The sequence below is a fragment of the Macaca fascicularis genome, chromosome 20 (assembly GCF_037993035.2).
Source record: "Macaca fascicularis isolate 582-1 chromosome 20, T2T-MFA8v1.1".
Classification (NCBI taxonomy): domain Eukaryota; kingdom Metazoa; phylum Chordata; class Mammalia; order Primates; family Cercopithecidae; genus Macaca; species Macaca fascicularis.
Genome location: NC_088394.1, coordinates 42,648,886 through 42,676,135, shown reverse-complemented (window position 1 = coordinate 42,676,135; position 27,250 = coordinate 42,648,886). Strand labels below are relative to the sequence as shown.

The 27,250-nt window shown below is 48.9% G+C and overlaps 1 protein-coding gene across 21 annotated transcripts in view; it reads left to right on the top strand.

Moving 5' to 3' along the window:
* The window catches only part of VPS35 (VPS35 retromer complex component), a 127,320-nt gene that overhangs the window by 15,923 nt on the left and 84,147 nt on the right, over positions 1 to 27,250 (top strand). For 5 of the 21 annotated variants that reach the window (XM_074026718.1, XM_065536998.2, XM_074026729.1 and 2 more), the window contains exon 1: positions 23,292 to 23,920. The exons of 4 other annotated variants lie outside the window; for them this stretch is intronic. Coding sequence is in view for 7 of the 17 variants with exons in the window: in XM_065536998.2 (XP_065393070.1) it covers positions 23,444 to 23,920 (477 nt within the window). In the remaining 10 variants the exon portion in view is untranslated. Of the gene's footprint in view, positions 1 to 8,276; positions 8,489 to 14,040; positions 14,211 to 23,291; positions 23,921 to 27,250 lie in introns of those variants that run through there. 12 more of the 21 variants (XM_074026717.1, XM_065536999.2, XM_074026727.1 and 9 more) reach the window with 3 other exon arrangements.

Here is a 27,250-nt window from a genome sequence, read left to right as displayed (position 1 = left end):
TTGTCCAAACATGGAGAAACATGAGCTGGGGACTTGTGTGCGATTGTAAGCAATGGAACAACCACACCCAAAGAGGGTGAACTGATATCACCCTGGAGACAAGTCGTCAGTGATGAGCTGAAGGGCTTTGCTCACTCTGCTCTGATTTTAGCTTTTCTTTCAATGACTGAAATGAGTTATCCCTAGAGAGCAAGCGTCCACACACAGGCTATCGCCCTGGCTTCCTTGGTGCAAGCAGGCCACATTAAGAAAGTCGTGCACATTTGTCATTTTTTTGACCACCCTCTGTCAATTCCCCTTCCTCAAAATACCATCCCCCAGTCTTTGTGGCATAGTAAATCCAGGAGCTAAGCTCCCACAGTGGCAGCCAAACAGGTTCCCATCAGATGCCCTGGGAGTGAAAGATGCAAAGGTGCGGAAATGGCTGGAGCACAGTCTTGATTGCAGTGAATAGCAGACTGCAGTTCATCCTGGTCTTTATTCTCTTTTCCTGGGACTCCATTAGTGAATTGTAGAGTTTTGAACTGTCCTTTTGTTTCTCATCTGTTCTTTCACAATTTATTTTTTCCCCTAGGTTCTGGGAAATTTCCTCTTTTATTATTCCTTTGAACATTTTATTTCAGCTATCATTTTTTTTCCTAAGATGGAGTCTCGCTCTGTCACCCAGGCCAGAGTGCAGAAGTGTGATCTTGGCTCACTGCAACCTCTGCCTCCTTGGTTCAAGAAATGCTCCTATCTCAGCCTCCCAAGTAGCTGGGATTACAGGTGCCCGCCACCACACCCAGCTGATTTTTTTTTTTTTTTTTTTTTTTTTTTTTTTTTTTAGTAGAAATGGGGTTTCACCATATTGGTCAGGTTGGTATCAAATTCCTGACCTCAGGTGATCCACCTGCCTAGGCCTCCCAAAGTGCTAGGATTACAGGCATTCGTCACTGTGCCCGGCCAGCTATCATATTTTTAATCTATCTAATTGCTTCCTCGTGTTTTCTGATTATTCTTTTTTCAGATCGACCTGTTCTGGTTTTATAAACTTTTTCTTAAACCTCTTCTAGTCAGCTGGGCGAGGTGGCTCATGTCTGTAGTCCTAGCACTTTGTGAAGCTGGCTTGAGCCCGGGAGGTTGGAGCTTCAGTGAACTATGACTGCACCACTGCACTCCAGTCTGGGTGAGAGAGCAAGACCTTGTCTCAGAACAAACAAACAAACAAACAAAAAACCTCTTTGAGCCAAGTTTTCTTCTATTCCCTGATGATCTTTCTTTCTACCAGAGTTCATTTTTCACCTATATATCTTGGTGTTTCTTTTTCAGGCTGCTGGTCCTGGGAATGTCTTGGTGATCTTTGGTTGTCTGGTCATATCTTAAAAAGAAGGCCTATATGACTCGGTGGCTTCTCCCCAGTGAGAATTCTGAGTGGGTGCTCTGGGTGTGGGGTCAAGGAGGATGAGGTCACTTGATTGCCCAGAATGAGGATTTTAGTGTACCAAGGTGATGACTAAAAGCCTTTGATTCTCCAATATGGATTGCTTAATTTCTTTTTTATTTTATTTTATTATTATTATTTTTTGAGACGGAGTCTTGCTCTGTCGCCCAGGCTGGAGTGCAGTGGCGCGATCTTGGCTCACTGCAAGCTCTGCTCCAGGTTCACACCACTCTCCTGCCTCAGCCTCCCAAGTAGCTGGGACTACAGGTGCCCACCACCATGCCCCACTAATTTTTTTTTGTAGTTTTAGTAGAGAAGGGGTTTCACGGTGTTAGCCAGGATGGTCTCGATCTCCTGACCTCGTGATCCGCCTGTCTCGGCCTCCCAAAGTGCTGGGATTACAGGCGTGAGCCACCAAGCCCGCCCTGCCCAATGCTTAATTTCTTTAAAGAGCTGTCAAGGACTTGTTTGTTTACTTTTGCCTGAGGGTAGATACCAGCTGCCTGGACTTGTAGGGTGTGTGTCTGAGGGCCTGGGGATGGGGGAAGGTGGGGGAGGAGAAAGAGAAGCAGGTGGGTACAGTTGATCCACCCTAGAGCTTTCCCAGCTCACAAGCCTCCTGGCAGCCCTTCCCTGCCACCTGCTGTTTGTCTGTTAACCCTCTCCTATCTGCCCTCAGCTTCCAGGGTACAGGGACTGTCATCCCTGTGTGGTACCCACTTACCCTGTCCTCAGGGTATGAGTTTATTCCTTATTGGACTTCTTGTCCATCAATCTGAAGAGTCAAGGCAGAGACAGCATGTCTGGTTTATTAATAAAAAATGAAAAATAAAAACCCACATGCACGTTTAGCATTTGTTGTCTCATGGGTAGTATTTCTAGTAAAAGAACTGTAAATTAACATATTATTTCCACTGAAGTAAATAATGTGTTGCTTTAAAAGATATGTAAGTAATATACAAAAACATGCTTAGGCTGGGCACAGTTTGGCTCATGCCTGTAATCCCACTTTGGGAGGCTGAGGCAGGCGGATCATGAGGTCAAGAGATCGAGACCATCCTGGCCAGCATGGTGAAACCCCATCTCTACTAAAAATACAAAAATTAGCTGGGCATGGTGGCGCACGCCTGTGGTCCCAGCTATTTGGGAGGCTGAGGCAGGAGAATCGCTTGAACCTGGGAGGTGGAGGTTGCAGTGAGCTGAGATCGTGCCACTGCACTCCAGTCTGGCAACAGAGTGAGACACTGTCTAAAAAAAAAAGAAAGAAAGAAAGAAAAAAAACCCTAAAAAACACATGCTTCTTGTAAAAATGCAAATACAAAATGGCTTTTCCCTTTATTTCCCCGCCCCAGTTCTGCTTTTTTCCCAGGAAGTGGCTGCTGTTAATAATTGGGTGTGTATCTTTGCTAACCATCGTTAATGGGTTTACGTATCCATGTTCATCCGTCTGATTATCAGTCTCTTCTCAATGTAGACGGGATTAAATTGTATGTAGTATTTTGTAATTTTTTTTGTTTAACTCGGTCATTGCCTTGGGTGACTTTCCATGTCGGTAGATGTAGAGCTATCATTCTTTCCTCTACTGGGTGACGTTTAAGTAGTTTACAGTTTTCTAAAAAGGCAGGATCTGTTGCTTTCTCGTTTCGTTGACTCTTAGCATGTTTCTCACTGAAACTGAGAAATCCTGGTCATATCTGTAAAGAAGCCCAGTGTGTTGAATGGAAAAACCTAATTGGATGAAATAAACAAGTTGAGTGGATCATACATAAATATGGTAAAACTTAGAAGTGCAGTTTAAACATCAGCCAAATAAAATACTAAAACTTATTTAATAAAACGTGTTATTCTATCCCAGTTCATGAAAAAAGCAGAATCAAATCAAATTTATTTTGCTCCGAGTTAAGGAGACAAGCCAGTTTGCATTTCTTCTGTTAAATATATTTATAACAAGTGCCCAAGTTTAAAATGTCCTTGTTTCTCCCCTGCTGTTTGTTTCCTACTATTTTCTGCCTACTTTTCTTATTCTCTACACTCTTAAGTTCTTGATTTATCAGTTGTTCTTTTTGTTATAGGTCTTGCAACTGGAATCCGTTTAACCTCAAAGAGACTATCGCAATGTTAATTTCCAGTCAAATCCCATTTAAAACAATGAAGACATGGACCTGGCACAATGGCTCATTCCTGTAATGCCAGCATTTTGGGGGGCTGAGGTGGGAGGATTTTCGAGCCCAGGAGTTTGAGTCCAGCCCTGGTAACAAAGCGAGATCCCATCTCTACAAAAATTTTAAAAATAAAAATATTAACTGGGCACGGTGGTGCACACCTGTAGTTCTAGCTACTCAGGAGGCTAAGGTGGGAGGATTGCTTGAGCCTGGGAGGTTGAGGCTGCAGTAATCTGTGGTTGTGCCACTGCACTCCAGCTGTTATGCCCAGACTGTTTGTTCCCCAAAGAAGACCACCAGAGTCCAGGGTCAAAGCCAAGCGGCAAGGATCTTTACTACAAGTTCGAACCTGGTCCCTCCTTTACACAGTATACAAGAGGGCCCTGAACAATGCGAGCGTTTGCTTTTTATAGCCCGAAAGTTGCAGGGGAACAAAGAAATTCTTTTGGCTCCTGCGCTTTCAGTAACCTTGAACGGCTGTCCCCTTATCGGAGACTTTCCAGGTGGTGTTTGTACTGGGCTCAGGGAGTTTGAGAGATATATGGTGGTGGGATGGGAGGATGGGATGTGTTTGTGCTAGGCTCAGGGAGTTTTGAGCCCGGGGCTGAGGAATGTGCCCAGCTCCTTTCACAGCTTGGGTGACAGAGTGAGACCTTGTCTCAGAAACAACAACAACCACAACAAAAAACAACAAAAACAAAAACACAAACCAATGAGAACATCTGTAGACAAAAACACACATTTTTAGGATCTAGATCCATACTTTCCCTGGAGAAAGGGAGAAGTCTCCTTTCTTTCTTTCTTTTTTTTTTTTTTTTTTTTTTTTGAGACAGGGTCTTGCTCTATTGCCCAGGCTGGAGTATAGTAGTGTGATCACAGGTCATTGCAGCCTCCACCTCCTGGGCTCAAGTGATCCTGTCACCTCAGCCTCCTGAGTAGTTGGGACCATAGGCACGTGACATGCCACCATGCCTGCCTAACTTATTTTTTTATTTTTTGTAGCAATGGGCTCTCGCTATGTCTCCCAGACTGGTCTTGAACTCCTAGGTTGAAGTAATCCTCCTGCCTCAGCCTCCCAAAGTGCTTGGGATTACAGGCATGAGCCACTGCGCCCAGCCGAGGTCTCCATGTTTGAAAGAGCACAAATCCTTTAGCTGGCCAGCTCTGGCAGGTCTTTTCTACCATTCCACACCAAAAGATTTTCAGAGGTCTGCTATGCTGAGATTAGCATTGAATTTCACTGGCTGTGTGGCAGGATGACTTTACTTCCCATTTTCACATTTTTTTAATCTGCAGAAACTTGGTACTCACCAGGTCTCCCTTTGCAAGACTGGGTCAGAACTCCAGCTTACATCCTGCTCTTAACAAGAGCAGCTACCACTCAGGGGCCACCTGACTATGTGCAGGCACTGTTGTATGAGTTTCACATTCATTTTCTCACTTAATCCTCAAAATAATCCCATGCAATAGGCCTTGATGGGGAAACTGAGGCCCGGAGCAGTTGGGTCACTTGCTTAAGTCACACAGTGCTTCAGATTCCTGAGAGCTGGGCTTCAAACCCAGTCTCTCTGGGGCCAAAGCTTGGGCTTTTAGCCTCTGTGCTACATGTTCACCACTAACCAACTCTTCTCCCTTCCCTTCCCTCCCCTTCCCTCCCCTCCCCTCCCTTCCCTCCTTCCCCCCTTCCGCCTTCCCCCTTCCCCCCTTCCCCCCTTCCCCCCTCCCCTCCCCCTTCCCCCCTCCCCCTTCCCCCTTCCCCCCTCCCCCTTCCCCCTTCCCCCCTCCCCCCTTCCCCCTTCCCCCCTCCCCCCTTCCCCCTTTCCCCCTTCCCCCTTCCCCCCTCCCCCCTTCCCCCTTTCCCCCTTCCCCCTTCCCCCCTCCCCCATTCCCCCTTTCCCCCTTCCCCCCTCCCCTCCCTTCCCCTCCCTTTCCCTCCCTTCCCCTCCCTTCCCCTCCCTTTCCCTCCCTTCCCCTCCCTTCCCCTCCCTTTCCCTCCCTTCCCCTCCCTTCCCCTCCCCTCCCCTCCCCTCCCCCTCCCTCCCGCTTTCCTTCCCCTTCTCTCTTCTCTTCTCTTCTCTTCTCTCTTTTCTTTTCTTTCAACAGAATCTCACTGTGTTGCCCAGGCTGGAGTGCAGTGGTGCAATCATAGCTCAATACATCCTCAAACTCGTGGGCCCAATTGATCCTCCTGCTTCAGCCTCCAGAGTAACTAGGACTCCGGGCATGCACCACTATACCCAGCTAACTTTTTATTTTGTGTAGAGACAACGTCTCCCTATGGTGCCCAGCCTGGCCCTGAACTCCTGGCCTCACACAATCCTCCTGCCTCAGCCTCCCAGAGTGCTGGGATTACAGGCGTGAGCCACCCCATCTGGCTCAGTGAGCCCTCTTGAGCATATGAGAAGGGAGACCTGCAGCCACCACCTGTTAGTAACTGGATGGGTGACTGTAGTAGACTAGATAATGGTCCCTCCAAAAAAAAGATGTTCCTATGTTAATCCCTGGGACCTGTGAATGTCACTTTACAAATCAAAAAAAGGACCTTGCAGATGTGATTAAGTTCAGGATCTTGAGATTGGGAGACTGTCCTGGATTAGCCAGTGGGGCCTCGATGCGATCACGTGTATTAATATGAAAGGGAGGCACAGGGAGGTGTGACACACACAGAGGAGGAGGTGTGGTTCTGGAGGCAGAGACCGGAACGATGCAGCCACAAACCCCGAAAGCCGGCGGCTGCCAGCAACTGAAAGATACAAGGAATGGGCTCTCCTCTGAGGCCCCTAGAGCACGCATTAGTCAGCATAGTTCCCGAACTATGAAGGAATAAATTTCTTTTGAGCCACTAAGTTTGTGGTAATTAGAGCAGGCATAGGAAACTAATACAGTGACTGTGTGGTCTCTCTAGGCGTCAGTTTCTTTATCTGTAAAACAAGGATATTAATGATACATACCTAGTTTTTTGTTGTTGTTGTTTGTTTGTTTTTCCGGGTCTCGCTCTGTCACCCAGGCTGGAGTACAATGGCACGATCTTGGCTCACTGCTTCCTCTACCTCCCGGGTTCAAGCGATTCTCCTGCCTCAGCCTCCTGACTAGCTAGGATTACAGGCATGCGCCACCACGCCTGGCCGACTTTTGTATTTTTAGTAGAGACGGGGTTTTGCCATGTTGGCCAGGCTGGTCTCGAACTCCTGACCTTAAGTGATCCGCCTGCTGTGGCCTCCCAAAGTGTTGGGATTACAGGCATGAGCCACCACATCCAGCCTAGTATTTTTTAAAACTAAGGAATTTAAAATGCTTGGCAGGAGGCCTGGCATGAGTATATGCTCAACCAAGATGAGGTATTGTGATCACTGGCTCTGATAGGCGCACGTGTGGGTTTTTTGGGAGTACGTGGGCCACTTGACAAACCCAGCTTTAGTTCATGTGATGTGCTTGGTTATCCAGTAAGGTCCACAGGGCACTTTAGAGGCAAAGAAGTTGAAATTAGTTAAAAGTGACAATACATGATATTTACTGACCACCTGGCAGGAAATTCACCCAAAAATCTCCACCTCTAATTTCCTTTTTTTTTTTTTTTTTTTTTTTGAGACGGGGTCTCACGCTATCACCCAGGCTGGAATGCAGTGGCTTGATCATAGAGCACTGCAGCTTCAAACTCCTGGGCTCAAATGATCCTCCTGCCTCAGCCTTCCAAGTAGCTGGGACTACAGGCATCCACCACCACACCTGGCTAATTACTGTTTTTTTTTTTTTTTTTTTTTTTTTTTTTTTTTTTGAGACAGGATCTTGCCATGTTGCCCTAGCTCGGAATCCAACTCCTGGCCTCAAATGATTCTCCTATCATGACCTCCCAAGTAGGTGGGACTATAGGTGCCCGCCACCATGCCTGGCTAATGTTTTTTATCTTTATTTTTTGTAGAGACAGGGGCCACTATGTTACCCAGGCTGGTTTCAAACTCCTGGCCTCAAGCAGTATTTTCACCTTGGCCTTTCAAAGGGCTGGGATTACAGGTGTGAGCGACCAGGCCCAGCCTCCACTTCCAATTTCTAGTGTGACTATAGCCGTCAGAGAAACACTTTTCAGGTAGTAATTTTTGTTACCCAGTGAATGCCCCAGTAACTTCTTATTTTCTGGATCTAATTCTGAGTGGTCATTCCAGGACACTTAATTAATAAACATAAAAGTAAACATGGCAACTGGGAATTATAAGTGCAGATTCAGTTGCCCATCAGGAATGTAACCAGTGATCTGCATGCTTTGCTATATTATCCACGGAAATGAGCAGAGGGAGGGCTGTTTTGATCTAGGCACCCGGGTCCCAGATGCCTGAGAGCTATTTCTCCCCAAGGGCCAGACTGCAATGAGTTTGCCTTTGAGATGTTCCCATTTGTTCGCCCAGCTCCAAGGGACGTCATTGCCTTCATTGTGGGTTGTTCCGGGCAAATGATGGGGGAATTAGCAGCATGGCCTGGAGCGGCTCTGAGCAGGCTTGGGCCAGCTGACACACGCCACTTAGGTTTCCAGGGAGCCAAGCTGTCCCCACTCACGCACACACGGCTGATGCACTTGTGGCTAAATGCGGTGCAGTCAGGGCCCCAGGCCAGATTCAGGGCAGGAAATAGAATACCACCTCCATTGCCAGGGAAACAATGGTCTGCGGACATGATTTAAACTGGAGCCAACGAGAACGCTCAGAGGGCCGGCCAGTAGAGGAAGGGAGACCAGAGGGCAGCTTGCACAGATCTTGTCTTGGGTTATAACTGTTGACAAGCCACTTAACTGCCTCCAGGTTTAAGTTTATCTGTGTATAAGATGGAGGTAACAATATTTATGCATCTCACTGGAGACTTATGAAAACAAGATTTTTGGACAGATCCCTTGGGACCCATGGATGGAAGGTGGTATGTAAGTGCAGTGATAAACCTACTCTGTGTGTGTGTGTGTGTGTGTGTGTGTGTGTGTTTTCAGCTGTGCATTAGGGACATGTAGACCCTCCAGAAAACACTTTTGGAGTCTGATCAAAAACGACAAGAAAAATGAGCAGCTCTTGGTTGTAAGTGCATGGGCTTGCTTTGGTTTTGCACAGGTCTGGGAGAACTGCATGTGTAACTCAGACTTCAGAATTGTTTTCCACCTGTTGCTGTGATGAGTAATACAGGTGCTCAGATCATCTGAGAATGCTACAGTGATTGTTGCCAAATGTTTGCCAACTTTGCTTTACAAAACTCCCCAATTCTACTGTGTGGTTTATGAGTTGTACGTGGAGTCTGAACATTTCTTCCCAAGGTGAGTGGGGAATCTATTTAAAAGCAAAGCACACGGGGATAATTATTCTTTCCCCGTGACATGTGTGATTTCTGAGGAGTCTTCCTGCGCCTGCTAAATATACGTGTTTCTGTTCATTTAAGCCTAAGCAATTGACCTCAGACCTCCCAATAACGTTAGTAAATGTTTTCCGTTAGCTGGGGTCCTGCGGGAGTCTATTGCTCTGCGTTCTTGGTTAGTTAAACCTGTCTCTTAGGCATATCATCTGTCTAGAATAATTCCTCTGGCTCTAGGTGAATGATGACTATTATAGAAAAAAAAATTGTTGAGTAATAAACTGTTTTATTAGAAAAATATACATGAAATATAGAAAATATAGATTATCTGCAATTCCCTCATGCGGAATGAACCATACTGGCATACATACATGTATATTTTCAACAAAAATGGGATTCTATGTATATGCTTGAGGTGAAGTCTTTACCTAGTAAACCTGGAAGAGCATTGCATATCCTTAGAGATTTTTGCCTGCGGCAGGGAGGGGTCCTGCTTCTGTTGCTGGCCTGCGGGATGGCGGAATGAGAGACCTTGGAAGAACTTTCAAAGACTCCTTCCCTGAGATGTTGCTCCACTTAGCGCCCCTGTGTTTTGGCAACAACATGCTTCCCAGAAGTGGTAAACACTTGCTGATTTGAGCTTCTGTGTGGATGCTGGTCCCTACCACTCCCTTCTCTTTTTTTTTTGAGACGGAGTCTCGCTGTGTCGCACAGGCTAGAGTGCAGTGGCGTGATCTCCGCTCACTGCAAGCTCTCCGCCTCCTGGGTTCATGCCATTCTCCTGCCTCAGCCTCCCTAGAAGCTGGGACTACAGGCGCCCGCCACCACGCCTGGCTAATTTTTTTGTATTTTTAGTAGAGACGGGGTTTCACCGTGTTCGCCAGGATGGTCTCGATCTCCTGTCCTCGTGATCTGCCTGCCTCAGCCTCCCAAAGTGCTGGGATTACAGGCGTGAGCCACCGCGCCCGGTCCCTACCACTCCCTTCTATCCTCCTTCCCATTTTTTTTTTTTTTTCATGCTAACAGAACTGATTAAGTCATGACTCACATGCAGTGCAATACACACACATTACAGCCTGTGGAATTCGCTTTTTATTTTGTTTTGAAATGGAGTCTCACTCTGTTGCCCAGGATGGAGTGCAGTGGTGCGATCTCAGCTCACTGCAACCCCCACCCCCCAGGTTCAAGTGATTCTCCTGCCTCAGCCTCCTGAGTAGCTGGGATTACAAGGCGTGCGCTACCACGCTCGGCTAATTTTTGTATTTTTTAGTAGAGATGGGGTTTCACCATGTTGGCCAGGCTGGTCTCCAATCCCTCCGCCCCAGGTAACCACTTCCATTCATTCCTAAATACTGACTTTATCATGTTACTGCCCACCCCAAAATGTTCATAGCATCACAGTCCCTCTGTCTTGCTGCTTCAGGTCTGTATGTCTCCGCCTAATTTTCCTGGTCCACTGTCTTATTCTACCTGCTGGGCCTCCATTGATGTCACATGGCTGGAGGGTGGGCCCTGCATCCTCACTCCTACCTGTCAGGCTCCACCAGAGGGCTTTGTTCCCTCTATGACCTCACTAGAACCGTCTTTTCTTAGCCTTCCAAGTCTTGCCCATCCTTCAAGGCTCAGCTTAAGTCCCGTTTCCTCCAAGAAGTCCTCCCCAGTTTCTTTGCCTCTCTCTTACACGCTGAGTTCGCTGGCACCATGTGGCTGAGTTTCTGTAGGTCTAGGGCCCCAGAAGCCTTCCCTGGCCGCTGTGTCATTCCAACTTTTGATCCCCAACAACCATTTATATCTTGGAGCAGACATTTATCCAAGCCCTCCTCTGTCCTCATCCCTTCTCTCCCACATCCTGGGGCTGCCTGAGGGTTTGTCCCTCCCCAGACCTCAGACCCTGCTAGGTGTCTGTGTCACCTTTTTCCTACCCCAATGTTGGGACTTTGCTACCCAGATCAACCAAGTCCTCTCCTACGGACCCTCAGGTCCCACCTCTGCTACCAGTTCTTCGGATTTGATACCAAGACATCTTGGGACTGGGCTCAGCTCAGAGGGTAGGGGTAGACTGAGGGGAGAGAGTTCACAGGTGAAGAGAAAGTTCTTTTGATGGGATGTGGGGTGGGGCTGGGAGCACTGGTGAGTTACACAGTCGCCCCATCTCACTCACGTCCCCTGCACTTCACAGTTTCTCTGTTGTTCCTATGTGTTAACCTCATTGCTGTCCAGACTTTTGGGGTTTCCCATGGCACAAGCAGAGCTTGGAGCCCACAAGAGTGGGCACAGTGAAGGGGATTAAATAAGACAGTGCAGCTAAGGTGCTGAGCACGGGGCCTGCCCATGGTCGGGCTGAGAGAAGCGAGTTAACTTCAAGACCCTGCAGTCCCTTCTCTGATTCTTGTCAGCCAGGGGAGGTGAGGCAGGGTCTCGAAGCTGTATGTGTGTTTGTAGGAGTTGAGGGGACTTCCAGAAACCCTCTCGTCCACAGTGAACACAGGCCTGAGAGCAGCGGAGCCAGGTCTGAGGCCCAGCTTTGCGCGACTCTCCCTGTGACCTGTCTCTCCACAAGTGAAATGGGGCAGTGGTCCTTCCCCCTTGGATTAGCAGCGATCGGGAACACTGGTGCTCAAGGACTTTGCAGGTGGAACCCTGCATGAGGTGGGTTGGCCTGGTTCCAACCTGCAAGCATAATTGAGTTTTCTGAAATGGCAGCTGGAAGATGTAGCCCCTCAGAGAAAAAGTTGGGTTCTAGACAGAAAGCAGAAAGTTTCAGTGAGATTAGAGCATGTGGAAAAGGGGCTGGGTGTGGTGGCTCACACCTGCAATCCCAGCACTTTGGGAGGCCAAGGTCGGTGGATCACTTGAGGTCAGGGGTTCGAGGCCAGCCTGGTCAACATGGTGAAACCCCATCTCTACTAAAAATACAAAAAATTAGCTGGGTGTGGTGGTGCATGCCTGCCTGTCATCTGGCTGCTAGGGAGGCTGAGGCAGGAGAATTGGTTGAGCCCAGGAGGCAGAGGTTGCAGTGAGCTGAGATTGTGCCACTGCACTCCATCCTGGGCGACAGAGCAAGACTCCGTCTCAAAAAAAAAAAAAAAAAAAAAAAAAAAAAAAGTGGAGAAAAGGAAAAAAAAAATGGGAAAGAAAAGAAAGCTACAGTGATACTACCCTCAGTTGTAGGCAAACTCTGGAGTCTGCGTTTAAATCCAGCATCTTACACTGACTTTGGAACATGCCTTCATCACCCTGTGCCTCAGTCTACTTGTCTGTGAAATGGGGATAACAGTTTTTTCCTCCTCGAATTGTTGTGAAGGGCAAGTACAGTAATTGATGTAAGGATGTAGCACAATGCCTGGCTCAATCAACACTAGTGTTATTATTTCCTAATAAGTGTTTGTTGTTACTCAGTGAATGAATGGATGGATGGATGGATGAATGAATGGCCATTGGTCTGGATTTGGCTCAAGAGGGTGCTTTTTTGTTATTCTCTAGCATTTTTGGGCTGATTCCATCTGACTTTGCATAGGCAGGGAACAGTTTGACTTGCATGTGGAGAAAGAAGAGAGGAAATGAGAAGGCTTCGCCCAGGGGTGCAGGGCCGCACACAGAAGGCAGTGAGATCTGGGAGCAAACCCAGCGGCACCGGAGAGCCAGTGGGGACACGCCCTCACCAGGCTGGGTTTCCCTGCGGCTGCTGTTCCCTCTCCGCTTCTGTAGAGTCAGACTTGCACTTTGATTTTGCTCCCCAGCTCAGCTCCTTGATTCATCCCAGCAGGGCTGTGGCTGTTGCTTTATCATCTTTCTGCATGGCCAGGATGAGACAGGTCATAGACATTTTACTATGAAAGAATAAGCAACCAACATTGAATATCTCAGAGTCCCCGCCCCTCGGCCCTTTCCCCATCTTCTCAGACAACCGTCAGAGCCGAGCCTGGGGGTGTAGGCCAGTCTCACTCTGTACCCCCGCACACACCTCTCAACCCACAGAGCCGGGGAGTTCCAGGTCATTCCAGGTCATTCCAAGGGCAATGGTTTTACCATCTGGCCCTGTCTTTGCTGCTGACGTGCTGTGTGACCTTCAGAAAGCCCCTTTCCATCTCTGGGCCTCAGAATCTCCATCTACAAAATAAGGGAGATGACCCTTCCAGTGTGTGAGATCCCTGCTGTCTGTGAAAGTGGCGGAGGGTGTGAGTGATGAGCATGGGTTCAGAACGCCGTCCCCATGCCTTTCTGGTGGAGTGGCCCTGGGCAGCTGTTAAAGTTCCCCAGGTTGCTCCTCCTCTATGAGACGGAGATGACAAATAATGACCCACCCCACGGGGCTGCAGTGTGTCTCAAATAAGGAGAGGCAGCTAAAGCGCTCAGCGCAGGGGCTGTGAGTGCGTACAGAAGCCGGCAGCCCTGTCTCTCCTTCCCGTCAGCCAAGCTAGTTAATTTGTGGTCCCAAAGTTGAGCGAGAGAGAGAGAGAGAGAGAGAGAGAGAGAGAGTGTATGCATGGCAGTGTGCGTGTGTATACTTGGTCTCTCCCAGGTGCTCTGGGAACATCTGGCCAGGGAGCCCTCCCTGGCACCTCCCTGGCAGAGCCACGTGTCCTTGTCTCCTTGTCTTCTCCTGCACTGCAGCCCCGGGCTTTGGGGACTCTGTGCCTCTTTGCTGCCTCCTGAGTAGTTTTATTTGGAGGGCCAATAGCAGGACCCTCCCAGCCCAGAGGTGACCGACCAGGCCCGGCCAGGGTACAAGCAGCCCCACTGAAGACCTGCAGGGCTGCCACCTCTCTGCTGCGGACCTGGCCTCTCCTCTGTCCTGAGAGCTCCCTGAAGGCAAGGAGTCCCTGCACATCCCCAGGGCCCCTTGCACCCGGTTGCGGGGTTTTGAACTCAGGTCAGTTCTACCTGAGGACTCCCTCTCTTCATTCCTTTCTCCTTGGACCACACAGTGTTTGTTTCACAGATGGACACTTTGCTAAGTGATGCAGGAAGTAGGCCCCCGGGGAGGCAGATAGAGCCCAGCAAGGCAGATAACCAAGTGAAGCCTCTGGATGCTGCTGGGGCCGGGGACAGGGTCAGAGATAAGCGGAAATGCCAGGCTTATCGCTCCTGCCTGAGTTCTTCCAGAGAAATCAGCCTGGCCGGCCAGCCCACCTCATTCCCAGCGCTCCGGGCGGTTGGGCAGCATCCATCTCCAGGCAGAGTAAACACGGAGTTGGCACAGTCACAGCGGCTGATGGATGGGGACTCTGTGCCCCACTCCAGCACTGCGCGGTCCCAGCACCAGAGGCCAGTAGCGGGCGTCGGGTTACACCCAGATATTTGCGGTAAGGGCAGCTCCGGGCAAGTGTGCTTTGAAGTAAGAGCCCGAGGAACAATTGGTTGGGTCACGGGACTAAGGGAGACCTGGTGACAGTTGTTCCCCAATCCTGGGTTATCTTGCGCCAAGAAAGTCAGCAGAAAGCTTTGGTTTAGGGGGACAGTTTGGGGATGGTCAGCTTGGGCCTCTGCAACAAATGCAGGGTGTGGTGGACAGACGATGTGGATGGCAGCTACCCCTAAAGTTGTCCACACTGAACTCTGCGTGGCTTTCGGGAGCTCTTCTTCATCCTGCTTTCCTTTCTTAAGTGAGCTTGGCGCCATGGAGGGGATGTGTGTACTTCCGCACTGCATTCCAGTAATGGTGTGGTGCGGGCAGGGAGGTGGCCTGGGCTGGGAGGAGGTCAGCTGGCTTAGGACTGAGAAGCTGTCCCCCCACTTCTTCCTCCTGCCCCCCACCCCACAACGAAGTGACCGAGCAAGCACACTGCTGCCTTGCTGGGCTGACCATCTGTGGTCAGAGGGGAGAAGGTGTGGGGTTGGTCTTAAGGATGGCCGTTCCAATCGCTGCCATTTTCGTGGACTTACCACGTGCCTGGTGCTGTGCTAGATGTTTTGCTTACTGCTTACGTTAATGTCCAACAGCCGTGTGGTTATTGCAGTTAATGGGCCCCCAGTGCAGATGAGGAAAGCTGCGTTCAGAGAGGCTAAGTGCCAGGTGCACTGTGAGCCCCTATGGCATTTTGTGTGAATTAGAAAACTTTCCTCTCAACACGTGGCTACCTTCTCTCGGAAAATTGTCATCATATTTGATTGTGTTAGAACAAGACCTTTCGCTGCTACACAATGCAACACGACTGTTATAAAGAAATACACAAATCTACGAAGGGCACCGTGTGTTTGTCCCCTTAGAGGCTGTCCTTAGGTTCTGGATAACCCATCTCCCATCCTGGTCCCCAGAAGCAAACACATTGAAGCTGTTTCTTTGTTTCTTTTGATATTTGCCTCCATATTTCTTCATTCTCTGTTTTGTGCATGATCTATGGAGTTGCTGGTAAGATAAATGAGGACTTAGCTCTCTCACACTCCCCACTTTCCCTCCCTCACCCTCACAAGACAGATGTCGCTGCTTTTACTTAATAAAGGGTTTACTTTACTACAACTGTAAATATTCTTCAATGCAAAATCAGTGATTGTATTTTAATCTCATTCTTTCTTGTAAGAACTCTGGGCCAGGCATGGTGGCTCACACCTGTAATCCTAGCAATTTGGGAGGCTGAGGCGGGCGGATTGCCTGAGCTCAGGAGTTCGATACCAGCCTGGGCAACACAGTGAAAGCCCATCTCTACTAAAATACAAAAAGTTAGCCGGGTGTGGCGGTGTGCACGTGTAGTCCCAGCTACTCTCGGGAGGCTGAGGCAGGAGAATTGCTTGAACCCGGGAGGCGGAGCTTGCAGTGAGCCGAGATCGCGCCACTGCACTCCAGCCTGGGCGACAGAGCAAGACTCTGTCTCAAAAAAAAAAAAAAGATAAAGAAAAGGAAAAAAGAACTCCAGTTGTCCTGGCATCTCTAATTCCTTTTGTTCCCCTTTTGCAGTATCTGCCATCATCATGCTGATGGCTAATGTCTGAGCACTTGCTGGGTGCCTCCCAGGCATTCTCATGGCACCTCCCGACCACTCCATAAGGGTATGTGTTATTATTATTCTCCTGTTACAAACAAGGAAGTATAGACTCAGAGAGGTTAAGTGAAAACTGGCCCAGGGCTGTGGCTAATAACTGGCAGAGGCAGAAATTAAATCCAGGTAGTCTGGCTCCAGGCCCTGTGCTCTTCCCATTTTACTGCATGTGTTTAATTGCATTCTATTGTATGCTCTTTTTCCCCTGGGAGGGTTCCTGTTGAACACTCTTGATTTTCTTGCTTCAACTTTGGGCCTAGGTTGAAGCTATTGTTTCTTGGAGCTCTTTTTTTTTTTTTTTTTTTTGAGATGGAGTTTCACTCTTGTCACCCAGGCTGCAGTGCAGTGGCACGATCTTGGCCCACTCCAACCTCCGCCTCCCGAGTTCAAGCAATTCTCCTGCCTCAGCCTCCCGAGTAACTGGGATTACAGGCACCCACCACCATGCCCAGCTAACTTTTTTGTATTTTTAGTAGAGATGGGGTTTCACCATGTTGGCCAGGCTGTTTACCCCCTCATTTTGCTGTAGTATATCCTCAAAGTAGCTTCCTTAGAAAGCATGCATGGGTCAGGTGCAGTGGCTCAAGCCTATAATCCCAGCACTTTGGTAGTCTGAGGCAGGTCGATTGTTTGAGCCCAGGAGTTCAAAAGCAGCCTGGGCAACATGGCAAAACCCCATCTCTAAAAAAAACCCACAAAAATCAGCCAAGCGTGGTGACACACGCCTATAGTCCTGGCTGCTTGGGAGGCTGAGGTGGAGGACTGCTTGAGCCCAGGAGGCTGAGGCAGCAGTGAGCCGAGATCATGCCACAGAACTCCTGCCTGGGTGACAGAGTGAGACCATGTCTTAAAAAAAAAAAAAAAAAAAAGCATGAATTTTTTGCATTTTTGCAAATCATAAAACCCTTCATTTTGTCCCCTGATGGTGGTGCAGTGTCTTCAAAATTCTAAGGGGAAGTGCTTTCCTATCTAGACTTTGACAGCCAGCCTCTCTTCCAGCATCCAGTTGTTTTTAGGATGAGAAGTTTCATGTCATTCTGATTCTAGTTCTTTGCTATGTATGGTAGTCTATTTTCAGAAATACCTGAAACTGGGTAATTTATAAAGAAAAGGAATGTATTTCTTTAGTTATGGAGGCTGAGAAGTCCAAGGTTGAGGGGCTGCATCTTGTGAGGACCTTCTTGCTGGTGGGCCCTCTCCGCAGAGTCCAGAGGTGGCCCAGGGTATCCCATGGGGAAGGGGCTGAGTGTGCTCCCTCAGGTCTCTCTTCCTCGTCTTATGAAACCACCAGCCCCACTCCCATGATAACCCATTCATCCATTAACCCGTAAGGGTAGGGCCCTCATGATCCAGTTGCTTCTTAAAGGCCTTATCTCTCAATGCTGCCACACTGGGATTAAATTTTGACATAAATTTTGAAGGGGACAAATTCTCACAAGTGTGTGGTTTTTTTCTTTTACATTTTGGGAAGTTTTAAAATCTTCTCTTTATCCCTGTGTTCCAAAATTTCATAATGACTGTAGCATTTCTTTTATAAATTCTTTCCTTCTTTCATTTCTCTCGAAACTCCAGTTAATTGGATGTGAGGCTAGCTGGACTCATTGTCGAACAGCTTCTCTCCTGCACATGTCTTCATCTTTTAGTTTTATTTTCTGGGATAGTATCTTAGCTTCATCTTCTCATCCCTATATTGAATTTTTAAATTATACTATTCATATTTTTAAATTCCACTATTCATACTTTAAAATTCCAAGACCTCTCTTTTATTCTACAGTTGTTCTTTTTCCATAGCATCCTCTCCTTTTTTAAAGAATGGAATAGCCTTTCATGCTTTTCTGTGGCTACAAATGACAGGCTTGTCTTATTGTTTTTTGAGACAGGATCTTGCCCTGTCACCCTGGTTGGAGTGCAGTGGCACGAACATGGCTCGCTGCAACCTCCGCCTCTTGGGCTTTAAACAATCCTGCCACCTTAGCTTCCCAAAGAGCTGGACTACAGGCGCATGCCACCACACCCAGCTAATTAAAAAAGTTTCTTGGTAGAGACAGGGTCTCTCTATATTGCCCAGGTTGGTCTCGAATTCTTGTGCTCAGTTGAGCCCCGCCTCCCTGGCCTCCCAAAGTGCTAGGATTACAGGTGTGAGCCACCTCACCCCGCCAAATGACAGCCTTTTTGAAACTTTCTGTTTCTCATTTCCTCTGTTTCTTCTATGATCATGTTTCTGTTTATTTGCTTTAGTCTTCCCTTTTCATCTTGAAGGCTTTCTTTGAACATTCAGTGATCCTTTTTGTCTGTGCATATTTCTGAAGAAGGTACTGACAGCTGGGGTGGTTGAGGCTTGTTAACTGCGTGGTTTTGTTGAGGATGAGCAGGTAGGGCGCTCCTGAGAAACCCCAAAAGCCAGCCCCTAGAACTATTATGGTGTGGACCATTACATTTCTCCAGAAGCAGGCTCTGATCTCTAGGGAGGGTGGGCCTGGCCAGGCCCTTCTGTGCCGGGGTGTGGGGCAGGAAGAGGGATGGACTTTTCAGTCTTGTATTGCTGCTCCCTATTTACCCCACCGGGAGTCTCGGGGTCTGAAGCCTCTTTGGGGTCCTACAGGGAAAGCTGGCTCCATGCTTATCTGTATTCACCCTTGTGGCCAGTGAGGCTGCAGTTTTCTCTTTCTTGTTTCTCCAGTTACCTCTCCTCCACTAGTTTTCCAGAAATTCATTGATAACACTCATTCACCAACAGCCCCTTCTATTCTCTTCATCATTGCAGGTGTGTATTTATTTTCTTCCTTTACCACGAAGTCTCTGGAGGGGAAGGAGAGAAATATGAAAGGTCAGTCTTTCAACTTGAGTCAGAGCCTTGATATCATTTTATTTTATTTTATTTTATTTTTTGAGGCAGGGTCTTGTTCCGTTGTCCAGGTTGGAGTACATGTCTCCATTGCTGCTCACTGCTGCCTCAACCTCCCAGGCTCAAGGGATCCTTCTGCCTCAGCCTCCTTGTAACTGGGATGACAGGCACATGCCACCATGCCTGGCTAATATATACATATATGTTCTTTTGTAGAGACGGAGTCTTGCTCTGTTGCCCAGGCTGATCTTGAACTCCTGGGCTCAAGCAATCCTCCTGCCTCAGCCTCCCAAAGTGATGGGGTTACAGGTGTGAGCCACCACTCTCCTGGGTTAAAAAAGCCTGGAAAGATATTGAAAGACCCCATCTATAAAAGAAAGTTTTTTTTTTTAACTTTTATTTTAAGTTCAGGGATACATGTGCAAGTTTGTTACATAAGTAAACTTGTGTCATGCGGGCTTGTTGTATAGACTAACTAATGAGTACTAGGCTTAATACCTGGGTGATGACATTTTAAAAAAATTAAAAATTAGCTGGGTGCGGGGGCATGCACCTGTAATCCCAGTTATGCAAGAGGCTGAGGCTGGAGGATCGCTTGAGCCTAGGAGTTCCAGGTTGCAGTGAGCTGTGGTTGTGCCACTGTACTCCAGCCTGGGCAAGAGATCAAGACCCTATCTTAGAAAAAAACAAAGTAAAATAAAGTGAGGGTGTTGAAATCTCTCTCACCTCATGATCCCCAAGACTATTAGGTCACTAGAAGGCCAGGGAAGAGTCTTGGGGTTTAGTGTGTGCTGGCCCCCACCTAGGGTGAATAGAGGTCAGCCTGTCTTTTCCCGGGAAAGGATCCACTGCCCTGCCCTGTCCTTACCCAGGAAGGACAAGGGGTTATTGTATTTGCTGCTCTGTCGATCTAGTTCAGCTACCTCTTCTCTGGTCTTCCTTCTCTGGGCTTGGGGGGTCAATGCCTCCCCATCCTCTGGGCAAGCACCATCACACAAAAACTGGTCAAGCCCCCTGCTGTGTCCTATGCATCAGGGAGAGTTAGAGAGAAGCATCCCTACAGGAAATCCATGTGCTCCAAACTCCTATCTCTTAAAGCTGAGAATGAAAGAGGTTAAAGTTTGTCCTTCTGGCTACTCCCTTCCACCAAAGAAGCCCCAGGAACCACCCACGGTGTGTTCTAGGCTTTCTCCCAGAGGGCCCTGGAGCTCCCTGGAGCTCCCTTCCCGGATTGTCAGGGTTTCCTGCCCTGTGCTCACTTTGATGCCTCCTCCTTCCACAAAAGTCTCAGGACGGTCTGCTCAGCCTCCTGCTGCCTCCTCCTTAGCTCATTCCTCCATGTTGAACACCTGCCATGTGCCAGGCAGCTGGTGCCTCCGGGAATCCAGGCCAAGCCCAAGAGGATTGGTCTGCCCTCAGGGAGCTTCCAGCCGTAGTCACCTTCTTAGCAAATGAGCTACCTTGTAAACTTGTTTGTTTACAAGGTTAATGTAAATGCTTAATGAAGACATGACAAATCCTTTTGTAATTTAATTCTTTTCTTTTTTTCTTTTTCGAGACAGAGTGTTGCTCTGTCACCCAGGCTGAAGTGCAGTGGCACCATCTTGGTTCACTGCAACCTCCGCCACCCGGGTTCAAGCGATTCTCATACTTCAACCTCCTGAGTAGCTGAGATCACAGGCGCTCGCCACCATGTCCTGCTAATTTTTGTATTTTTAGTAGAGATGGGGTTTCACCATGTTGGCCAGGCTGGTCTCAAACTCCTGGCCTCAAGTGATTCGCCTGCCTTGGCCTCCCAAAGTGCTGGGATTACAGGCATGAGCCACTGTGCCTGATAATTCACGTTTGGTATAGGTACATGTCTGGGTATTTGGTGTTTTCCTTTGGATTCATTTAGACTTTGAAGTTATCTTTCTGGCTTTATTTATTTATTTATTTATTTATTTATTTTTATTATTATTATTTTTTGAGACAGAGTTTCACTCTTGTTGCCCAGGCTGGAGTGCAATGGCGCAATCTTGGCTCACCACAACCTCCGTCTCCCAGGTTCAAGAGATTCTCCTGCCTCAGCCCCCCAAGTAGCTGGGATTATAGGCATGCACCACCACACCTGGCTAATTTTTTGTATTTTTTTAGTAGAGATGGGGTTTCACCATGTTAGCCAGGCTGGTCTCGAAATCCTGACTTCAGGTGATCCACCTGCCTCGGCCTCCCAAAGTGCTGGGATTACAGGCATGAGCCACTGAACCTGGCCTATATATTTATTTTTGAGACAAGAGTCTCGCTCTGTCGTCAGTGGCGCAGTCTCAGCTCACTGCAACTTCTGCCTCACTGGTTCAAGCAATTCTCCTGCCTCAGCCCCCCAAGTAGCTGGGATTATAGGTGCGCACCACCATGCCCAGCTAATTTTTGTATTTTTAGTAGAGACGGGATTTCACCATATTGGCCAGGATGTTCTCAATCTCTTGACCTCGTGGTCCGTTCGCTTTGGCCTCCCAAAGTGCTGGGATTACAGGCATGAGCCACTGCCCCCGGCCCTTTCCAGCTTTATTAACCTAGGACTTGCCTGGATGCTGGTTCTCCAGAGGCCAGGGTCTGCCTCTCTTGTCTGGTGGGACTTTTATTCCACAAAAAGTATAGGCACCAACTGGGGAGAGGCACAGGGGCTGGGTGTGTTAGACTTCTAGAGACTTCTCTAGGCAGCCATTTTCCCAAAGATTGGCCCAGGGAGCCCAGATCTGCAGGGAAGTGCTAAGCGTGAAGTGTTGGGAGAGCCCGCTGACCTGGTCGACTGGGGGAGTCTTCTGTGGCAAATGAGGTCCTCCTGAGGCACATGGTGAATCCCCAGAGGAACTGGAACACGGGGTTACCCTTCAAATTTCCTTTTCCAAGGAGACTTTATTTGTGTGTTTTTCAGTGGCGGTGAATATAACAGACCCTGCTCTTTCTAGCATGTTCTGGGTCATTCCACCAACGACACCCATGGCTGTGCTCTCAGGAATGGGTTTGGATTTCTCTGTGGGCTGCCCAGGAGCAACTAGCAGGATAGAGGGGTAGGTAGAGAAGGCTGTGGTCAAGCTGCATTTGCATAGCAAGCTCATTGCATTGATAGGTTAATGGTTTAACATAGCAAAACCTCTAATGGTGCTTTCATGTATTTATTTATTTTGAAGACAGGGTCTCCTTCTGTTGCCCAGCCTGGAGTGCAGTGGCAGGATCAGAGCTCATTGCAGCCTCAAACAATCCTCTCGCCTCAGCCTCCTGAGTAGCTAGGACCACAAGTGTGTGCCACCCTGCCTGGCTTATTTTTTGTAGAGACCGGGTCTTGCTCTGTTGCCCAGGCTGGTTTCGAACACCTGGACACAAGCAATCCGCCTGCCAAAGTGCTGGGATTATAGATGTGAGCCACTGCACCCGTCCCTAATAGTGCTTTTAGATTCCAAATGTCCAGGTCAGACTTTATAATAATTGCTTTTATTCAGAAGGGGGAAGCTTGACGGGGACACTAAAGCCCCCTCCGTTGGGGGCAGCCCTGCCCATGGCTGGACCATCCTCAGGAGGCCGTGTGCCTGCCTGGGCCACCTTGGGCAAATGCCCCTCTCTGGGCCTTGCCTTCTGCCCAAGGGGAGCTGGATGGAAATGGTGTAGGTCAGACTGCCCCGTGGAGTACTTGGGACTTTGAGGGGCTCCCTGTGCCCCACCTCGGGGGTAACCTTAGCATCTCTGCTTGTGTCTGCTTTATTGACTGATACTTCTGTAAAATGTTTTATTTGAACCCAGGGCTTCTAAGGCAAAAACATTTGTAAACCACAGGAAACATAGGCCTGTTGTGCTCTGGGTCCCTGCTAAGTCTGTTTCAGTATGGAAACTGCGTGTGTGATACCTGCATAGTTGTTATTGGGGGAGCAAGTGTCTCTGGTGAGTGTCCCCCCGAGGGCCCAGTGAAGAACATGGGCCCTCAGGACAGCACTTGGCAGGTGGCCAGGGCCATTGCCCTCAGTTCTATTTTTAGGTACCAGTGACTAGTGACTGAAGGCCCTGGTGGGGAGGGACCAGCCAGCCACCCCACAGACAGTCTAAACACATGTTCTGAACACTGGTGTAGTAGGGGCACCTGAAGTTTGTTTTAAATTTGCAGAAGCATCAAAATTTTCATCATGGCAGAAGTCACAACTTTGCTGAGTGGTCTCACATTCCTTTCTGTCTCTGTCTTGCTTTTTACTGTGACTCTGATATGTGTGGCCTCAGGGCTCTGGGCCTCTAAGGACCTTCCTCTGCCCTGGGATCCCTCCTGGAGCCCAGCCAGCAGGTCCATTCTCCAAAGGACCCTTTCCTTTCCACTGAACCGAACCAGTAGTTGCATGAACCCTGCCTGCTCTGGGCAGATTCTTAACATATTTGCCCATCAGCAGCCTCTCAGAGAGGAATGTTAAATGCTGCCGTGATGTCAAAGGGGCCCCAAGGAGAAGGGCCTGGGCCGACCTCGGCCTGTCACTCACAGGCCCGTGGAGGGTGGGAGATAAGCAAAGCCAAGGTACAGGAAGAACCCGGGTCTCTGCGCTCCTCACACAGCCCAGGCCATCGTGGGGGTTGGTGCTGCCGGGAGGCTGTCAGCTGCGGAGGACAATGACCTTGCAGACACCACCGCCTGAGTGAGAACCAGGGGTCTGTGCCTCTCGTCATTCCCCACTCTTACCCTGGTCAAGCCTGCACCAGCATGTCAGGAACCTCCAAGGAGAGTCTGGGGCACTGGGGGCTGCCAGGGTTGGGCAAGGCCTGCTTAACCACCATGGACAAAAAGCTGAACATGCTGAACGAGAAGGTGGACCAGCTCCTTCACTTCCAAGAAGATGTCACAGAGAAGTTGCAGAGCGTGTGCCGAGACATGGGCCACCTGGAGCAGGGCCTGCGCAGGCTGGAGGCCTCCCGGGCACCAGGCCCAGGCGGGGCTGATGGGGTTCCCCGCGCTGACACCCAGGCCGGGTGGCCCGAGGTCCTGGAGCTGGTGAGGGCCATGCAACAGGATGCGGCCGAGCACGGTGCCAGGCTGGAGGCCCTCTTCAGGATGGTGGCTGCGGTGGACAGGGCCATTGCTTTGGTGGGGGCCACATTCCAGAAATCGAAGGTGGCGGATTTCCTCATGCAAGGGCATGTCCCCTGGAGGGGAGGCAGCCCAGGTGACAGCCCCGAGGAGGTTGGTTCCTGCTTCCCTGCCCTAGCTGGACGGGAGGCCCCGGCCCTGGTGGGAGACTGGCCAGGCAGCCAGTGTTTGGAGAGCTGGAGGCATGGTGTCCCCTTCCTGTGTGATCTGTTGATGGGGAAAAGGAGAGCCGGAACCTTAAACGGGTCATAAGTGGATTTCCAGGCAGGATACTGCCTGCCATTCTCCCCAGGGAAGGGAAGAAGCGGGGCTCTGGCCAGGACTACAGGGTCTTGGCAGCTCCAGGGAACCTAGCCGTGGGGGACACGCTGGTGGTTTGGGAGAGAGGACCACCACACTTCTCTGACACCCCCGTGACTGCCCTTCTGCTCCTTCACACATGGGATGGGACAGGCAGGAGTGGCCAGTCTCTCCTGATGGAGCCCCGCTCAGAAACCCACCCGCCACCTCCTGTTCCCAACCTTGAGCTTAGCTCCAGAGGGGGTGGACAGTGCAGCTGCCTGTGGGGAGACGAGTGTTGACAGTGACCCAGGGGGACAGCAGGCAGGAGCCGGAGCCTGGGGGTGGAGGGTGGCATTCCTGGGAGCGGCTGTTCCCAAGAGTTGCATAATCAATCCTGCAGGCTAATGGAAGCTTGGCCGCTGGGAGAAGGATATGGGGGGTGAGGTCTGCAGAGGGAACACCCTGTTTGGGGACAGCTAGGGGTCAGCCACTTAACAACACTCAGACAACCTGGAGCCACCATTTCAGACCCCTGAAGTGACTTACCAGCCTCTGGCAAGAGATGAGCTGGGGTCAAAGGGGTCTGTGCTTGACTCTGTGTCAGCTGCCGAGGACAGGAGCATGCCTCCCCTCCCCGCACCAGGCCGGAGCTCCCCTGCTGCCCCTTCCCCTCCCTGCCCTGCAGCTCCTGTCAGAGCTGCCCCTCTCCCCAGCCCCTGCTGTCTCCACGGTGCCTCTCCTGAGGGCTTGGCCTGCAGGGCAGTGTGACCCTAACCAAGCCCAGTTTTAAAGAAATAAAATTATGCTGGGTGCAGTGGCTCATGCCTGTAATCCTAGTGCTTTGGGAGGCCAAGGTGGGAGGATTTCTTGAGGCCAGGAGTTTGAGACCAGCCTGGGCAACATAGTAAGACCCCGTCTCTACAAAAAATAAATTTAAAAATTTGCCAGGCATTGTGGCACATACCTGTAGTCCTAGCTACTCGGGAGGCTAAGGTGGGAGAATTGTTTGAGCCCTGGAAACAGAGGCTTTAGTGAGCTATGTTTGTGCCAGTGCACTCCAGCCTGGGCCACAGAGTGAGGCCCTGTCTCTTAAAAAAAGAAAGAAATTTAATCTAATTATAGTCAGCCCTCCATATTTGTGGGTTCTACATCTGCAGATTCAATCAAATCTCAGATCAAAATGTAGTTAGTCCTATGATGGTGTGTCCGTACTGAGCACGTACAGGTTTTTCTTTCCTGTCATTATTCTCTAAATAATAATACAGTTGTTACACGATAGTATAACAACTACTCATATAGCATCTACATTGTATTAGGTATTATAAGTAATCTAGAGGTGATTTAAAGTGTATGGGAGGATATGTGTAGGTTACATGCAAATACCATGACATTTTATATCAGGAACTTCAGCAGCCATAGATTTTGGTGTGGAGGGGGCCCAGGAACCGATCCCTGGCAGATACAGAGTCACGACTGTAAGTAATAAAATAGATCTAATCAATAGCGTTAACCAAATTAATATGCACATAGTAAAAAAATAATAATGTAAAGAGCATACATCTCCTTCCTATTCCATCCCCCAGGCCCCAGAACACCAATACCCTGCCCCGCAGGCAAGCGTGGGTTCTGATTTCCTTTGAATCCTTCCAGATAGAGGCTGTGTCTACAAGCAACTTGGTATCCACAGCACCCTTTTGTTTTGTTTTGTTTTTCCCACAATCTGTCCACCAGAATTGCTTTGTTGATTTGTTTTGTTTTTGAGACGGAGCTTCACTCTGTCACCCAGGCTGGAGTACAATGGTGTGATCTTGACTCACTGCAACCTCCGCCTCCTGGGTTCAAGCGATTCTCCTGTCTCAGCCTCCTGAGTAGCTGGGATTACAGATGCCCACCACCATGCCTGGCCAATTTTTTTGTATTTTTAGTAGAGATGGGGTTTCACCATATTGGCCAGGCTGGTCTCGAACTTCTGACCTCAAGTGATCTGCCTGCTTCGGTCTCCCGAAGTGCTGGGATTACAGGTGTGAGCCTCCGCTCCTGGCAGAATTGTTTTATTTTAATTTAAATGTTATTCACATTGTCCTGGCCCTGATTTCTAATTTTTTACTTAATATATTTTGGGCATTGATTGATGTTTATATTGTTATGAATATGTTCCGAGTACTCCCTTTGGGGGGCTGTGTCTTCAGTTGTTAACCAGCCCAGATCCTCGTTTGTTTCTATTGTTTCTCATTTTTGGCAACTATACATAATGATGCAGTGAATATCCATAGATGTATGTCACTGAACACAAGTGTGAGTTTATCTGCATGATACACTCCCACAGTGGAAATGCCAAGCCAAATGGTAAATTGATACGGATAAAGGCAAATCAGCCTTCAAAGAAATTACTCCAAATAAGTCTCCTACCATCAAGGTGTGGGAATGCTTTTGATTCTTTGCCTTTCTGGTGAATGAAAATGGGAAATTATTGTGCATTTTTTTTTTCTCTTTTCCCCACCCACTTCTCCCTTCGGATTATTTTAAGGAAATCTGAGATGTTGGATCATTTCTTTCATAAATGTTTAGCATTTATAGCAAAAAGATAAGGGCTCTTTTAAAAAAACATAATCTTGATACTGTCATCACACCTAATAAAGTGAATACCTTTATTTATTTATTTTTATTTAGAGACAGGGTCTCACTACGTTGCCCAGGCTGGTCTTGAACTCCTGGGCTCAAGCGATCCTCCTGCCTCAGCCTCCCGAAGTGTTGGGATTATAGGCACAAGCCACTGCACTGGGCCGAATGATAACTTTTTAGTATTACTGAAGTTCGGTGTTCTAATTTCCCTGATTATCTTATACTTTAAAAATATTTTAGGCTGGGCGAGGTGGTTCAAGCTTGTAATCCCAGCACTTTGGGAGGCTGAGGCGGGGGATCATCTGAGGTCAGGAGTTCGAGACCAGCCTGGCCAACATGCTGAAACCCTGTCTCTAATAGAAATACAAAAATTAGCTGGGCATGGTGGTACATGCCTGTAATGTCAGCTACTCAGGAGGCTGAGGCAGGAGAATTGCTTGAACCCAGGAGGTTGGAGGTTGCAGTGAGCCAAGATTGCGCCACCATACCCCAGCCTGGGCAATAAGACCAAAAACTCCA